The sequence below is a fragment of the Hoplias malabaricus genome, chromosome 6, assembly GCF_029633855.1.
Source record: "Hoplias malabaricus isolate fHopMal1 chromosome 6, fHopMal1.hap1, whole genome shotgun sequence".
In the NCBI taxonomy this organism is placed as follows: domain Eukaryota; kingdom Metazoa; phylum Chordata; class Actinopteri; order Characiformes; family Erythrinidae; genus Hoplias; species Hoplias malabaricus.
This window is the reverse complement of record NC_089805.1, coordinates 10,180,162-10,198,508: the sequence shown is the minus strand read 5'-3', so window position 1 is coordinate 10,198,508 and position 18,347 is coordinate 10,180,162. Positions and strand designations below refer to the sequence as shown.

General features: G+C 42.8%; 1 protein-coding gene across 1 annotated transcript; it reads right to left on the bottom strand.

Annotated features, from left to right (window-relative positions):
• Positions 1-870: 870 nt before the first annotated feature.
• mturn (maturin, neural progenitor differentiation regulator homolog (Xenopus)) lies at positions 871-11,550 on the bottom strand. Its single transcript, XM_066674840.1, has 3 exons — positions 11,187-11,550; positions 5,016-5,138; positions 871-4,660 (listed from the first exon to the last, which is right to left on the bottom strand). The coding sequence occupies exons 1-3, from the start codon at positions 11,355-11,357 to the stop codon at positions 4,553-4,555; spliced, it is 402 nt and encodes a 133-aa protein (XP_066530937.1). The 5' UTR covers positions 11,358-11,550; the 3' UTR covers positions 871-4,552.
• Between the last annotated feature and the right edge of the window lie 6,797 nt (positions 11,551-18,347).

Below are 18,347 nucleotides of genomic sequence, written 5' to 3'. Positions count from 1 at the left end.
GATTCCGGGTAGGCTCCGGACCCGCCGCGACCCTGAATTTGATAAGCGGTTTCAGACAATGCATGAATGAATGAATGGATTGGTTCTTTAGGTTCATGACATGAGAAAGCCTGGCAGTCTGAATCCGTCTTTATGGTTGCATTTAAAATATTGCAGTTTCAAAGTGGAACTTTTCAGGCATAGTGTTTACGGCTTATTCTGCAACTAGTAGCATAAATGTAATACCACACAGGCCATGTTAAAACTTTAACATGTAAACAAATTACTGCAGAGTTCACACCGATCATTCTAAAGAAAACATATAAGTCAAACCTTGCCATATCATTAGTGACAGGAACTAGATATCAGAGGGGTTTTATGATTGCAAAAGCTCCCTCTGTAAATTCAATTAGATGAAATGACACTGGACATTTTTAAGATATTTTAACATTGAGATTAAACAATAGTTTGGAGCACAACTCTAGTTTGGACAAACTTTTAATTTACATGTATTTAGCTTATGGTTTTGCACTGATGTCAGTTTTACTTGCTAATTTAAAAATGTTTCATGTTTCAAATGTCAGCTTATGTAAAACTATATAAGGATTTCATGTATAGTATTTCTAATCTGTATTTAAAACAAAGGACAGGATGAGTGTGTGATGCCCTGTGATGGACTGGTGCTCTGTTCAGGGTGTGTTCGTGCTTGCACTAAAAATCAGTTTTGGAAGATGAATGAATGAAAAGAAACCAAATATTATAAAAAAGAAAACCTTGGAAGTATTGCACATTTTGTCAGTGATTCTAACACAATTTTTACTTTTCTCTGTGCTGCATACAAAGCAGATCTCAGTCAGTGAATGGGACACACTGGAAGAACATCACCTCCACATGGTTTAATAATTTAGGACCGTACACATACTGGAGGACCAAAAACATAAAAATTAATCAAATAAAACAAAACCAAAAAACAATATAAAGCATGAGGGAGAAATAAAATTAAACTATAAAATGTTATATCATTACTTCAAACCAAATAGGCATTAAAAAGTGACATTGTCATAATAACAGGAGGTGTTTAAATAACATAAACTAAAATGCAAAAGCTTACAGCAATCCAGAACAAGGTACGTAAAGCTGGACAATCAAATAAATATCATTAAAGAACAGCAGCTCTGACAGACCTCACCACAGATTTCAGTTCATCTCTATGCTGGCAGCACACTGAGCATTGGGAGGAAGACAATATGGAAGCAGTGAATGTGTTCAGTCATATGTGCATGTTAAAGCTCCCCTGTGCAAACTCCATGTTTTGGTGATGAAATTTAAAAGACACATCTTCTACTTATAAAGTGAACACATCTCTGCACACCAGAATTTCTGGTAAAGAATATAACACACCAGGGAAAGAAAATAAATATGTCTTTGCAAATGTAACAGCACATTTTATATTTGTTATATATTTTCAAATATGGTAAACTGATGTTAGGGGGGGTACATAAAAAAAACTCCTGGTTTATATCTCTTAATAAAGGGATACAATTCTCTCATTATTATTTTTATTGTCTTATTATTATTATTATTATTATTAACTCATTGTTTGCATCAAAAACTCCTGATACACTACATGTCAAAAAAAAAAGATACCACTGCCAAAATTCTTTTGTGAAATCTGTAGAAATATATGCTTTTGGACACAACAATTAAGTTGAGATCTCAGATCATAATTATGAGACTCAAAATCATTATTTTGAATTACTACGTTGTAATGTTATTTTCAAGAGAGTGAAATGTGCTCCTGTAACAAATCAACAGAAACTGTGCAGAACTAATGCCTAATTATAATGTGTTGTACATAAGAGACAAGTTTACTTACTTTCACTTAGAAAATCAATATAGCATGTAATTTGACCAGGGGTGTGCAAACTCGTACACACGACTGTATGTATGTATGCGTGTGTGTGTGTGTGTGTGTGTGTGTGTGCGTGTGTGTGTGTGTATGGGTCGGGTTTATGGTGGCAGCATAGTAGGCGGGCACTGGACATACAAGATCAGCAGGATCATACCGACTCCTCTTCCCACAGCACAAACCATGTAAGCAAGGTTTTCACAAACAAAATATGTGTTATTTGGAACATCCCAGGAACACGCTGTGTTCCATGCTGAGTTGGGTGATTACAATATTTGGAATTTTTCTTTCATGCCTAGGCCTTGTAGACTGAAGTCTAGAAATGCTGTAGTTAGTGCTGATCTATGTTCAGATTCTCCTCAGTCAGCACTGATAGCATTTGCTGTGGGATAAGAAGAGGAAGTGACCCCTAAACAACACTTCTTTGGACACAAGAAATGAAGAAAGCTTCATTCCAAAATGCTGTATAGTAATTTGTAACAATTATGGATAATATTTAGGTTCTTGATAAGAATAACAGCTGATGTTTTGTGACAAAAAATTATCTAATAAATATGGCATTAAATATAACATAGATATTTCATATATGTGTAAAGCCCACTCTCAACAATGTACAATGCAAATTTTTTAAAGTGGTTCATAAAGAGTTTAGAATCAAAACTCACATTCATGTCCTCAGATCACTGCAGGGTACTGGAATACTTGAGCATGCTAATTTGTGCTGCATGCTTTAAAATCAATTCTAGGGGGGAAAATGTCCTATAAAATAAAAGGGACTCTTAAGAATTTCTACAATCCTTATGCCACTCTCACACTAGATATCTGCACAGTCTAGAAGATTAGCAATGACAAAATCCTCTATTTTGATGCAGTTAGCAAGTTAGCTAACACACTAGCCAGAAGCAGACATGAAGATAATTACATCAGACAAAAATACATGTGTCACAGCATAGCAGTGTACACAGATCTCTTGTAAAAATTTGCAGACAACTAGCATGACTAGCAGCAGAGTGGCCACTTTGTACAGCTGTGTTTAGGGTTATTAGGGGCTAATATACCACAAAGATAAAGTCTCTTGATTGCTGGGTCATGTGTGTTTTATTTTGTAGTCAGTAGGGTAGACATATTTAAAAATACGTGCTTAGACACTAGTTAATTTAGCACTTCCTCCATTCCCATATTTAGTGCTGCTATATGAAGCCTCGGCCCATTAGAAGTGAGCATGATCAAAGCTGTAGCCTTAAATTTGCCTGTCAGTTTACCAAAGTTGAACCTGACACATAGATTTACACTCAGAATTCACTTGCTTTCTGCAAATTCCATGAAAATGAATGAAATTTCTCATGCAAATGCAAGTGCGACTGTGCAGCTTTCAATAATAAATTCAAGCTTTCCCTCTTGCTAACTTGTGAACAGAGCAGCATGGAAGAAGAAACGAAGCTGCGCTACGGCTTTATAGACTCCAAGAGATGCGCTAAAACATGCCCAAAGTGCATACTGAGTTGTCAGTTTATTGGTTTATACCTTTGTTGTGCCTAAGGGTGGGCCTATTAATCACTACTGTGATTTACATCATGCTACATCACAATATGCTTTTCTGAGCATACCATCAGTAAGAGCACTGCATGTTTCATTACAAAGAATGCATAATTAGTACTCATTAATTAAATCAAATTAAACAGTGTGAGAAGTTTAAATACACATCTTTGTATTTATAGTTTTAATCATATATTTTCACAGGTATAGGGTTTTAGACTGTAATACACTTTTGCTGCCTTCATCTACCTCATTCATCAATGGAATGAGACCACCATGGGGCCTAATAAACTGGCAATTCAGTGTAGTTTAATAAAGGGTGAAGGATGAAGACCAAATGAGGAGTTACCTGCTTCTTGCTGCTTACATTTAGAGCAAGCAGCTCTATCCATTCTGAAAATCCCATCACACTATCTCTGCTTTGGGGCCATTAGGTGCTGAGTGCCCAAGACTAAGATAATTGATCTGGGATCAGCTTTTTTCATTCAGCCCATAAGACGAAGTCCAATGGGATTTCAGATGCTTAATCTTAGATCAGCAGGCCAACAGCTTTAATGAATAGCCCTTGACCTTTGGAATTACTGATTGGCCTCAGATGTTACCAGCAATCAGTCAGAACCTCCCATTCCTATACATTCATAAACACAGTCTCTATTCCTTTTTGATAAGTGTATATTTGACCATGAGGCCAGTTTAATGCTTTCCAACAAAGCCCAAATATGGAAATTAAAATTTTGGGCAAAATTAGTTTATGCTTTTCCGATTTCTTTGTATTTTGACATTCAGAAGAAATTCATGAGTGGAATTAATATATAACATGTACATAATATGGAACATATGCCTTGCAGGTTCATTTTAATCAAGACATACATACTGTGCTGAGATTGCTCTTTTTGGGAAACATAAACATCTACATATTAAAGGGCAAAATGGTGCAGTTTAACAGGCTCTTGTTTATGTGTGTGGGTTTGAGAAAAGGGATAGTGTGTTTGATAAAAGACTAGAGATGTGAGGATGGCATGGAAGAAGGTAAAAGAGACGGAAGAAACATGGGACTCCCTGGCCCATGGAAAGGCTCCCTTCACAGGGCCCTAATGGAGACCCACTGTCGAGCCGCCTCACTGGGCATTATTGCTGGCTAACGCCCATTTGCTGGTGGTCTGTCTCTGCTTCCTCCTCCACATCTGCATGGTACTGCTCATATGTGTCATCGTCAATGTCTGGAAGACCCAGGAGCTAGAGGACAACATTACGTTCATTTTACAGAAGAACATTCAGGAAAATGCATTTTTTCTCCATAGTTTAGGGTTCATTCACTGGGAGACTGAACGTGTACATGTGCGTGTATATTGTCACTGTGAACAAAACCTTGTATCTCAAATACTGTAACTACAGCAGTAGAAGGTAAACATACTTTAAATAGACGTGAATGTAACCAGAGAATTACCTAATTTGTCACTGTTTGTCACGAAATATTGCTACACATAATGCAAAGTCCAACTGGGATTTTCACAGTACACAAAAGAAAAAAAAAAAAAAAAAATGAAGAGATGAGATTTCGTTATGTATGCTTGATACAAAGAGCACTCACAGGTCTAAAAGATCTGAAGACTTTTTCAAGGACCTCCAGCAGGGTTTTGTTTCCACAGGAGGAGATATAGTCCTGGGCCAGCTGCAGGAACGGCAAGCAGTCTTCACTCTCACTCCACACATGCTGCATACATAGACAAACATGGCATATCATGTCACACAGCAAATACACGCTTGAATGGTGTGGTTATGTGTCAGTGATATTTTATTACAGTGCTGTAAATATAATGGATTTATTTGCAGATGAAAACATTATTAAAGGGCAAATACGCAGTATGAAAACACAGTGAAAGCTGTGCAGTTCTTTTAAAAATAAAAATAAAATAAAGTTTTTACATTGAATTCCATTGAAAGTTAAGTAGATATTTTCCTTCTCCTGGTAAGTTCCTATTTTGAAAATGCATGTCTTTGTTTGGACAGCGATGATGTATTGATATTAATCTGGAAATGGGTGCTTCAGAACTACACCCCCTAGTGGTGCTCCTTGCCATAGCAGCAAAATGGGTCAAACAACATCAATGGTGAGATAGTATGAGCCAGTTTGTTCTCTAACTGGGAGGCAGAAGCCAATGAAATGAATAGGTATTTTAGGTGAATCCATAGCAGCTGCTTATACTTTAATCATAATGTCCAAATAGATCAATGTAGAAGAGGTACTTCATTGAGCTGGCACTGTTGTCCAAAGTGCCTCATAAAAGCCAATTATAAGGATCAAACTCCAGCACATTACGGTTTACGGCCAAGTTCCTTGAGATATCACAGCCTTTCTTTTCTGCTTATTGTTGTAGAAAAGGACAGTGACTCCCATTGGTCTCACTAGAGCAAGAGGGAGAATGCTGAATAAGGCAAAAGAGTGAGCGTCAGGCCTCGAGTGAGCCTCCCTGCCGTCTCCTTCCTGGTGCAGCTCACAAATATTCCTGTTTACAGCCACAGGGTTGATGTATCAGCGTTGGCACTAATTTAATTGTGTGCACAGTTTTCAGCCTGCCAGCTTCCACACATCACTCACTGCACGGTTATATAAAGGCAAATCTGGATCCAGTTGCACGGCCCAAGCTCCATTTATGCTATTAAAGGATTCTGAACATTACTTTTATGGACAAAAAACAGCCACAGTTAACTTTTTACCAGACCATAATTTTCCAGCCTCTATTTGTCCCCTAGGATTGCCTAGGTGTTTGTAACTGTGCCTTTAAGAGGCCCTGTTGTGAAATACATCTGTGGCTGGTTCTCAGGCCTCTTGTCGCTGGCTGGTTATGACATCACAACCCTGATGAATTTAACACTGAGTGTTTGTATAGTTTAGCTTCCATATAGGAACTGAACAAATAGGGAGTTAAAGGCACACTAAGTTAGATTTGGTATTTTTGCTTCTGGGCTCTCCCTTCAGTTAAAGCACTCTACTGCAATTAAGAGGGAGGGGGTAGGGAACAGGGGTTATTTCCTACCATCCTCCTTTACTGTTACATAGTACAGTTGCTGCAGTGCAAAGCCCGGAGTAGCAACAACCAAGGCTCTGTTCTCACTATTACAGACCAGTGGAGCATCACAATGATTTTGAAGTAAAAATTCAGCCTAGTGTTCCTTTAATGCTACGTTTTGTAATAATGTTAGTATCTCAAACACTTATTCCAGTTTATTTTTTTAGTAGAGTGGGTTACAGCCATGATCCAGTCTTTCACTTAGAGGAAGGACCAAGGCCATTACTAAGGGAAGTTTATTATTTCCTTCCTCGAGTCATGACCTGCTTGACTCAATGGGATGTGGGATGTAGAGAGACAAGCGGCACAGGGGTATTTCAGCTCTTAAATTCAAATCCTTCATAGCACACCCACAGCCTGAAAGCTTATTCATAGCTGTAATGCATATGTAATAACATATATGTCAGGATTTTATCTGTGGTGAAGTCCCAAATATCAAGTGGACCCACCACTTCATGGTTCTTTGCAATTCAACTGCGACTAATGATTATTTCTATAATTGATTCATCTACTAGGCGATGTACCCACCCACATTTCCCACAACATTTGTCTTGGTTGTCCCTAGACATTCTCAGTAAAAATCCCATCTGGAACCAGTGTACTACCTGGAGCATTCCACATCCCACTGGGATAATTCACCCACTTCAGAAACCGGATTGTTTAAGGCTTCATGGAGGTTACTAATTACATCCTTCATAGCAGCTTTAAGACCCTCAAAACAAATTACATTTAGATGCCTCTCTAATGCCTGATTATGAAAAGAATAAGAGAATATTCTAATATAATTGTGCCATCACCCCTAGGCTAAATTTAAAGTGATGGTGGAATGTTCTGGCATTATTTTCGATGCATTTCAGGTGATTATTAGTGCTAGCACCACTCTCAGGTGGTCCTAAACTAAGACCAGGTTTGAGATGATTTGGAGAATTGCAGGAACAGCCAGTTATGACTCTTCGGCCCATGAATCAGGTCCCTCAGTCCTGTTTTTCTGCTGATCTGAGCATTGATCAGGTTAGGTAACTGGATCCCTGTCTTCCCAGGGCCTGCAGAAAAGTGGATGGAGTTATTTCTGAGCACTGATCTCTGCCCTTGGGACTCCCATGCAGCAGTTTAATCTAGGTTGGGTGTGGGATGTTTTAGCATGTGCTTGTAAGAGTGTTGGGTTGATGCTCATGTGGATGAGAGACAGAGAGTGAGTGAGAGAAAGGGTGGGGAATGCTAGCTGTGTTCTCCATGACATAATGTCTGGCACATGATTTTTAAACAGAGCTGAAGAGGGTGGTGCTAAAAAAACTAAACTTTCTGGAGCAGGCCGTGCAACACCTGATACTCTCAGCAGGTCCCTCACTGGGGTTACATCACAAAGAGGACAGCACAAGTCTGCACTGGGACACTTCCCTGCCATAATCAACTATTCATTACACTGCCACAGCACCTCAGAGGGAACACAGCCACTGAACTGTGCAGGCTTTCAAACCTTCTGCTCACACAATACACTGTGCTTGTTTAGTGCCGCCGACCAGTCTGAAAACAGTGACACATCTCTCAAACTCTGACTAAGAGAGGCTAGAATAGTGTGTTGACATTGCTAACTCACTGTATGTCATTACTGAATTTGTCTGCTTTGAGAACCTTTAAAGTAATGTAATGGTGGAAATGTAACTAAAGTCATTCAGTGCAGTTTGACATGTGAAGTGTCACCACATATTTTCAAGCATCAGTTAATGCTGCATCATCGACTTCAGCAAGCTTGGAGGAGAAAACAAACTGCAAATGTTAACTACCAGCCCCGAGAGAAAGGGAAGACAATTTTGAGCGTCCAATCATAAATGTGAACTTGAGTCTATATTGTTTTGATAATTAGCTTTACAGACATTTTAAGTACCATTTTAAGTCTAACAGTCTTATTGAACTGCATCTTACCTACACTACTCAACTCAGCTGTACTCAGCGTTTTTGCATTTCCTCTAGGCAAATTTGGTCCTGTTATCTGGAACTGGGTTCCTTTTTAGTACCTGCTCTCTCATGGTTCCAAGCAAGCTGAGTAGTCTGTAAAATCTCCAGCTACATCAGAGATCGCATTTGTTTTTATCCGACTCACGACGGCAGCTTGTAAAATTACGCCGTGGTCTTTTGAAGAGGTTCAAACGCTCCTTGGATCAGTGGCCGACATAAAAATCCAGCGAGAGCTGGAAGCTGAAACAAGGAAGGAACACACTATACTGATCTGTCTGAACTGATGACGGAGCTGTGTTCAGTCCCAAACAACAACAACACTCCAGTACATCATGAGTGTAGTCGCAGAGTTGTGTAGTCTAGGTACCATGCAGTAGAAAATCACCATAAATAGAGTTGCACACACAGTTTGTATAATGTCCACAGAAAAGCACAGTCAGTGTAATGGAGTAGCTGTCCATGAGCATATAGTCATCTCGCCCAAAGTTGAATGTTGGCTAGTAGTGTCTACAGCTCATATGATGTGGAGCACTGAATGGAAATGTGTTGTGGCATCATGGTGGTGCAGCAGGTAGTGTCGCAGTCACACAGCTCCAGGGTCCTGGAAGTTGTGGGTTCGAGTCCCGTTCCGGATGACTGTGCGGAGTTTGGTGTGTTCTCCCTGCGTCTGCGTGGGTTTCCTCCGGGTGACTGTCTGTGCGGAGTTTGGTGTGTTCTCCCTGCGTCTGCGTGGGTTTCCTCCTGATGACTGTCTGTGAGGAGTGTGGTGTGTTCTCCCTGTGTCTGCGTGGGTTTCCTCCGAGTGACTGTCTGTGAGGAGTGTGGTGTGTTCTCCCTGTGTCTGCATGGGTTTCCTACTGGTGACTGTCTGTGAGGAATGTGGTGTGTTCTCCCTGGGTCCACGTGGGTTTCCTCCGAGTGACTGTCTGTGAGGAGTGTGGTGTGTTCTCCCTGTGTCTGCGTGGGTTTCCTCCGAGTGACTGTCTGTGAGGAGTGTGGTGTGTTCTCCCTGTGTCTGTGTGGGTTTCCTCCGGGTGCTCCGGTTTCCTCCCACAGTCCAAAAACACACATTGGTAGGTGGATTGGAGACTCAAAAGTGTCCATAGGAGTGAATGTGTGAGTGTGTGTTGCCCTGTGAAGGACTGGCGCCCCCTCCAGGGTGTATTCCCGCCTTGTGCCCAATGATTCCAGGTAGGCTCTGGACCCACTGTGACCCTAAACTGGATATGCGCTTACAGAGAATGAATGAATGAATGAATGAATGGAAATGTGTTACAGTGCTCTATATATTACCTTTGGGGAGAGTGTGAATGATATCTGTGATCCAGACTGTCTGTGAGGAGTGTGGTGTGTTCTCCCTGTGTCTGCGTGGGTTTCCTCCGAGTGACTGTCTGTGAGGAGTGTGGTGTGTTCTCCCTGTGTCTGCATGGGTTTCCTACTGGTGACTGTCTGTGAGGAATGTGGTGTGTTCTCCCTGGGTCCACGTGGGTTTCCTCCGAGTGACTGTCTGTGAGGAGTGTGGTGTGTTCTCCCTGTGTCTGCGTGGGTTTCCTCCGAGTGACTGTCTGTGAGGAGTGTGGTGTGTTCTCCCTGTGTCTGTGTGGGTTTCCTCCGGGTGCTCCGGTTTCCTCCCACAGTCCAAAAACACACATTGGTAGGTGGATTGGAGACTCAAAAGTGTCCATAGGAGTGAATGTGAGTGTGTGTTGCCCTGTGAAGGACTGGCGCCCCCTCCAGGGTGTATTCCCGCCTTGTGCCCAATGATTCCAGGTAGGCTCTGGACCCACTGTGACCCTAAACTGGATATGCGCTTACAGAGAATGAATGAATGAATGAATGAATGGAAATGTGTTACAGTGCTCTATATATTACCTTTGGGGAGAGTGTGAATGATATCTGTGATCCAGAACTAATCATCCAGCATCAGCACCTGACCTCACTACTGCTCTTCTGACCGAATGCAGTCAACTTCTCAAGGCAATGTTCCAACATCTGGTTTCATGCCTTCACAGAAACGTAGAGGCTGTTGCTAAAGCAAAAGAGGGAAACAAACTCCCTGTCAAAGCACTTTATGTTTTCTCAGTTGTGCGAGAGTGAGAGCACAGTGGAAGAATGCAGACTGCAGGGCAACGTCGTGACGTCATCGGTTTGCCTCGACTCTTTATTGGGAGCAGCCGGATGACGATGACGTAATGACTGAACGGGCTGAATGTCAAATGGCTGTCTTACACCCTATTTAGTGCACTACAAGAAACAAAGGCTTCTACAGCGGTGCACTGCACTAGAGCAGCCTCTCGTTCTCTGTCTCTGTCTGTCTCTCTCTCTCTCTCTGTGTCTCGCTCTGTCTATCTGTCTATCAGTCTATCTCTCTTAAACATGCTTTACTGGCATGCCAAAAAGTTTGAGGTGCGGCTAAATTAAATGAAATGTACCATTACTACATATGCATACTATGCATTTTACTATGTACCATAATACACACTGTAGCCTTTATTATAGTATGTTATATTTCATACACTAATACACATATTAATGACTACCATTAGTGCTATAACGTTGCATATCTATCGCTTTCCCTCAGCAGCATTCTCATTTTGTCAGTATTCTTTCCCTCTCCTCTCTCGCTCCCTCCCTCTCTCCCTCTCCGCCCCTCCCTTTTACGCACACCATTCCCGTCCATCCATCCATCAATTCTATCCTTCCGTCCATCCATGCATCACTCCAACGTTACTTACAAAGTTGTCGCTACCTCCGCTCGTGCCGTCGGGGCAGAGCACGTAGAAGGAGATGCCGGGCTCGGCGTAGAAGTCCAGCCGCCTCTCGTCCACCTCCTCCGCGAAGATGAGCTCGAACGGGTTCCCGGAGCACCATTTCTCCGCCGTGTCCACCAGCTGCTTGAACTCCATCCTCTCCTCCTTTTCTCTCTCTCTCTCTCTCTCTCTCTCTCTCTCTCTCTTCCTCTGTCTCGCTGTGTCTTTCACACCCGAAGGCCTTCCTGTCAGAAAACAAAAGCCCACAAAAGCTCGGCTCCTACAGCTCCGCGTGCATGGTGATTGCGAGATGTTTTCGGCGCTCGCGCTGCGGCCTCTCCGTTCACTCCTGCTCACACAGAGCGATGCAATACACACCGAGAGAGAGCGAGAGAGAGAGAGAGAGAGAGGCTGGCTCTCAAATAAACCCTTGCTCCCTATCTAGGGCAATACGCACAGGGTCCATGCACACGGGGCATAAAACAGGCTGAATCCCAAATAGCTGCTTACTTCCTGTGTAGGGCACTACGTACCCTGCTGTAAATAGCCTACAGTATAAACTAGCTTCCAGCAAAGCTAGCATCTGCTCAGATTTTGATACTTATGTTGGTCAACCAGCACGGCTTTGCTCTAAATCAACACCAGACCAGCATTAGCTAGATTAGACCAGCATGGAATTCACACTGGTTGATGTTAATGATGTGATGGCCATCACCGCCCCCATACAAAACATTTGTAGTCACTCTGGCAACGTAAACAAAATGTTTTTATGTTATGTGGTGACGCCAGCATCCTCACAAGTCTTTCTCCTGTTTGTCACCATTCTCCTGCGGTTAAGTGCTAGGCTGTGGGTTATAACATGGCTTTAAAGGCACTAATCATTTTCACCAAAATCTGTTTTTGTAGTTCACCTGCCTAGCCACCAAGGGTCGCACATCATGAAAACCCAACACATGCACTAGTGCTTTAGTTAAGGCTACCTTCAGAGGCCCAGTAGCCCTGCTGAACAATCCAGCATAAGACCAGCTTTAGCTGGTAGCTGGTTTTAGATGTCTTATGCTGGTTTTAGATGGTCAAGGTGGTTGGAAAGGTAGTCATTTAGGCCAAACATACTCTATGCTGGTAAGCTAGCTGGTTAACCAGCTCTTGACTAGCATAGTGTATGTTGCATTTGATTTTGGTCATGCTTGGTGGTGCTGGTGAAGGACTGGTGCCCCCTCCAGGGTGTGTTCCCGCCTTGCACCCAGTGATTCCGGGTAGGCTCCGGACCCAAAGTGACCCTGAATTGGATTAGTATATCACTTTAATCCAGCACAGTGTCAACATTTTTAGCATAATCATTTTATATCAGGCTTATACTCGTTATTAGATCTCTCATAGTTGTTGGTAATGTTTGTATTAGTTTGTTCTCCAGAATAAAAGTCTCTGTGAATGTAAAATCTGTTTGAGGAGATTATAAATGAGTTATATCCTGTACAGGACAGTAATCTGAGTGGTCCAAAGGAGTACCAGCTGTGGTCTACACTCAGTGGTGTGACAGTCTTTTTACGCCAGTGGACTGATATATGCTAGATACATGTAGGTTTCCTCACATAGGACTGAAAAGTACTGACATCACCATATTGAGGAGGACCTCAATAGTTTAGTGACTTATTTGGGAATGTGCTTAAACATTTAGTGCACTATTAGGAGCCAGAACCCATCATTTTTCAACCAATACAGTACCTTGTGTGGAAAGTATGTAGATATTTATAATGTATCCTTAATAATGTCATATTTATAGTATTTGCATTTTATATGACACTGACTGCAAAGCATTGTTAGGCTAAATGCTCTTTACTGAATGGGTAGTACGCAACACATTTTATGAAAGGTGTACTGGGCAATTTGATTTCATTTTCTAATTAGTATAATATTAACAGTAACATATAAAGAATGATAAGAAATAGCATCAGCACAGGTGCATGTTGTGTCTGATGATAAAAGCTGGTTATTGATGTGGTTTACTTCCCTGCTGAAAAAAAAAAAACAGTATGACCAGCTCAAGCACCACCATTTTTTTTATTTATTCATTCATTCATTGTCTGTATCCTTTATCCAATTTATAAAGAACAACAAAAGAACCTAATAAAGGAAAAATTATTAAATTGGACTGTGTATGGAAAAGTGCTAAAATGTGGCATTTTGTCTAAAATCCTGTTTAATCCACCAAGAAAACACTGTGCAAAACACCAGTGGACCTCCAACTTTGCCCTCAGTGGACTAACCGTGATCCGCCATCTCCTTGCTATCAGGGAGGCTGCAGTAAGGGTACATAGAGGGTGCTCATGAGCACACATTTCATTGGCAAAATGACAACTTGGACACAACTTTGCAGTATTTGTGTCAACTGCAGTTGCTGAACATCGAGTGCTTCATCCAGGACTGGGGTACAGGATAGGCCTAGGCCCTATACCAAAAAGGACTCCCAAATGTGGTTCATTTTAGTTCAACACTAATCCTTGTCCAGTAATCTAGCCCTAATTGAGTGTAGAAGCCCTTATTCAATGCCCTACAGAGTGCACTAGATAAAGATCATAGAGCATATAATATATAGTACATAATCCTGTCTCCCCTAAAACACAGTCTGAAATAAGGTCTTTTTATACAACTCAGCGTGGGATGCTATTGTAGGGCTCTCATATAGTGCACTAGTGTAGGGTGCCGGGGACCATTTGAGATTCTGCCAGAGTGCACGCGCGCGCGTGCTCGCGTGCCGCTGTCTCGCGATGACGACGCTGCGAAAACACGGTGACGTCATCACTGAGGCACGCGCCCGTTTCATAACGCGTCACTGATATGATCACGGAATTACACAGCGACACTAACTCTACAGGGACCATGTTTTGTTTTATTTCTCCAGTTCGAAATGCATTGTCTGGGTGGAATATAATCAGTAGGCATATTGTCGCTTAAATGTGACGGATATCTTTATGCTTTGCATAGTTTTCAAACGTTTCAGGCGTCTGGTTCCTATCACCACGACTGTAAATTGATCTTACGGGTGGAAATCCTCTTTAATGTGTTTTCAAAGCGATTTAAGTGATGTATTGCGTAAAGTAATTATACAGTTCACTCATACTCCCCCCTAACTGAAGCCTGTAGCCTTCATGTGTTAGTTTTGATTTCTCATTTATAATCTAAACCGGTAATGATATGAAACTGCTTAAATACAGGCTGGTCCATGTAACATATATGTGACGACATTGTTCAGCTGCAATACCGGGAATGATTTCATAAGCGTGAGTGAGTGATGAGTGAGTCTCGTTTTCCACCGCGAGGGGGCGACAATGTCTTTGTTTTGAATAAGTGTGTGATCAGCTCACTCCTGAAACCAGGGCTTTACACGGTGACATTCCGAAGATTTATGTTTGAAATCAGAGTAAACCTTCCTTTATTGTCATTAAGTACCAGTTATTAATATTTTGTGTCAAACCAAAGCAGTAAAAACTAAAAATAAATCGCATAGAAATCACATCCCTTGTCAAAAAAGAAAGTATACGTAATTTATGTCATTTTGGAACTGCTAATTTGTACCAAACCACTACTAATATGTAATTTATATTATATTAATCCATCCATCCATTATCTGTAACCGCTAGTCCAATTTAGAGTCGCGGGGGGTCCAGAGCCTACCTGGAATCATCGGGTGCAAGGCGGGAATACACCCTGGAAGGGACGCCAGTCCTTCACAGGGCAACACAGACACACACACATTCACTCACACACTCACACCTACGGACACTTTCGAGTCGCCAATCCACCTGCAACGTGTGTTTTTGGACTGTGGGAGGAAACCGGAGCACCCGGAGGAAACCCACACGGACACGGGGAGAACACACCAACTCCTCACAGACAGTCACCCGGAGCTGGAATCGAACCCACAACCTCCAGGTACCTGGAGCTGTGTGACTGCGCCACCGTCGTATGTTATTTTTGTTACTCTTATAATACAACTGAAATATATTTCTCTGAGCTGCCTGAACTAAAAACAAGGTCATTAAAATGAGCTTAAATCATTAACAAAATCTAAAATAAAAGTCACTAATATAAACAAAAAATCAGACCGTGTCAGAATAATCACTAATAAAAATTATACAGAAGCACAAAATATACTAATATTCATTCGTTGTCTGTAAATGCTTATTCAGTTCAGAGGGGGCGCCAGTCCTTAGAAGGGCAACACACACTCACACTTTTGAGTCACCAATACATCTACCAACGTGTGTTTTTGGACTGTGGGAGGAAACTGGAGCACCCGGAGGAAACCCGTGCAGACACAAAGAGAACACACAACACTCCTCACAGACAGTCACCCAGAGGAAACCCCCACAGACACAGGGAGAACACACCACACTGCTCACAGTCACACAGAGGAAACCCACGAAGACACAGGGAGAACACATCACACTCCTCACAAACAGTCACCCGGAGGAAACCCACGCAGACACAGGGAGAACACACCATACTGTTCACAGACAGTCACCCGGAGGAAACCCACACAGACACAGGGAGAACACATCAAACTCCTCACAGACAGTCACCCGGAGGAAACCCACGCAGACATAGGGAAAACACACCACACTCCTCACAAACAGTCACCCAGAGGAAACCCACGCAGACACAGGGAGAACACACCACACTCCTCACAGACAGTCACCCGGAGGAAACCCACGCAGACACAGGGAGAACACACCACACTCCTCACAGACAGTCACCCGGAGGAAAACCACGCAGACACAGGGAGAACACACCACACTCCTCACAGACAGTCACCCGGAGGAAAACCACGCAGACACAGGGAGAACACACCACACTCCTCACAGACAGTCACCCGGAGGAAACCCTCGCAGACACAGGGAGAACACACCACACTCCTCACAGACAGTCACCCGGAGGAAACCCACGCAGACACAGGGAGAACACACCACACTCCTCTTTGTTTTTTTACTGCTCCACATTCTTTCAGACCCAATTTGTCCAATTATTCCTCTCCCAGCCGAAGGATAACTATCTTATTTTCCCCTTTCTCAAACAGCAAATCTTTGAGTGATGTTTATTTGAACAGGGACCTTCTGGTAGATCATTCCATAAACTGTGTCCATGTCTCGGCATAAAGCTGAGTGAGTGAGAGATTGTAGACTTCTTTATCAGTGGGATCAGTGCTGTTGTGGAGATATTAAACATTCTAATTTTACTTTTCTTTTGTTAAATTATTTCTGTGGCTAGTTCAGTCTCTCTGCTGTTGTTTATCTTTGGTACAAATGCTGAGTCATATGTAGCATTGTGTGTTGTAACAGCAGCTGACAAAACATCTTATCTATGGGAAAATGCACAGTTGTTTAGGTCGTGCCTTTAAACAGTGTTTGCCTCCCAAAGAGTGTGTCCCAGACATGGTTCATAAACACGGACAGTGCTGCCACATGGCAATGTGTTTGACGTAAATAGCAACTGGCACAAGGCAAATACCATAACACTGCAGCAATGTGCTGACCTTAACAGGACCGAGAGAGAGAGAGAGAGAATGTTGACTCTGGGGGAGCCATATATCCATGATGGAGCAATGTTTTAACCTGATTGGGTGCTGTGTTTGAACACATAATTTGCTCAGATACATGCTAACAGCAAAGGTCTAGCCAAGTCCACACTCCTTGCCTAACACCTTACCTCAACTAATTAAATACTGAGTAACTTCTAGAACAGCAGTGGAAAATCTATCAACATGTGAGCTAAAGTTTGTGTGACTTTGTGTGCTTCTATTTTTCAGCCTATTTTGGTCTAAAATAAAATGTTAAGGGCGGTGAATAGCGGCTAAGGGTGGCATGGTGGCATAGCAGGTAGTGTCGCAATCACACAGCTCCAGGGTCCTGGAGGTTGTGGGTTCGAGACCCGCTCCGGGTGACTGTCTGTGAGAAGTGTGGTGTGTTCTCCCTGTGTCTGCGTGGGTTTCCTCCAGGTGACTGTCTGTGAGGAGTGTGGTGTGTTCTCCCTGTGTCTGCGTGGGTATCCTCCGGGTGACTGTCTGTGAGGAGTGTGGTGTGTTTTCCCTGTGTCTGCGTGGGTTTCCTCCGGGTGCTCCAGTTTCTTCCCACTGCCCAAAAGCACATGTTGGTAGGTGGATTGGTGACTCAAAAGTGTTCGTAGGTGTGAAAGTGTCGCCCTGTGAAGAACTTGCGCCCCCTCTAGGATGTGTTCCCACCTTGCGCCCAGCGATTCTGGGTAGATGCCAGACCCACCGTGACCCTGAATTGGATAAGGGTTACAGACGGTGAATGAATGAATAAAATGCTAAGACGGGAAAATGACTCCTGCTTAATTTTTTCTTTCCGCATTGCCCATTATATCATCTCCACCATTTAGGTGCACTTTGTACTTCTCCAATTACAAAATGTAGTCCATCTATTGCTCTGCATACTCTGTCCGCCCCAATTCACCACAGAGCAAGTATGATTTGGGTGATGGATCATTCTCAGCCTGTGAGGAGTTGGTGTGTTCTCCCCGTGTCCGCGTGGGTTTCCTCCGGGTGCTCCGATTTCCTCCCACAGTCCAAAAAACACACGTTGGTAGGTGGATTTGCAACTCAAAAATGACCGTAGGTGTGAGTGTGTGTGTGTGTGTGTGTGTGTGTCTGTGTTGCCCTGTGAAGGACTGGCGCTCCCTCCAGGGTGTATTCCCGCCTTGCGCCCAATGATTCCAGGTAGGCTCTGGACCCACCGTGACCCTGAATTGGATAAGCTGTTACAGACAATGAATGAATGAATGAATCATTCTCAGCGCTGCAGTGACACTGACGTGGTGTGTGCTGCAAATGGATCAGAAACAGCGGTGCTGCTGGAGTTTACACACCCTGTGTTCACTCACTGTCCACTCTGTGAGACAGTCCTCCCTTGTTGTAGATGTAAAGTCAGAGACAGTAACTCATCTGTCGCTGCACAGTGTGTCGGTCATCCTCTAGTCCTTCATCAGTGCACGCAGGATAATGTCGGCTGGATGTTTTTGGTCGGTGGACTATTCTCAGTCCAGCAATGACTCTACAGTATTTGAAAACTCAAGCAGCACTGCTGTGTCTGATCCACTTGGAACACACCACCACCAAACCTTTGTCAC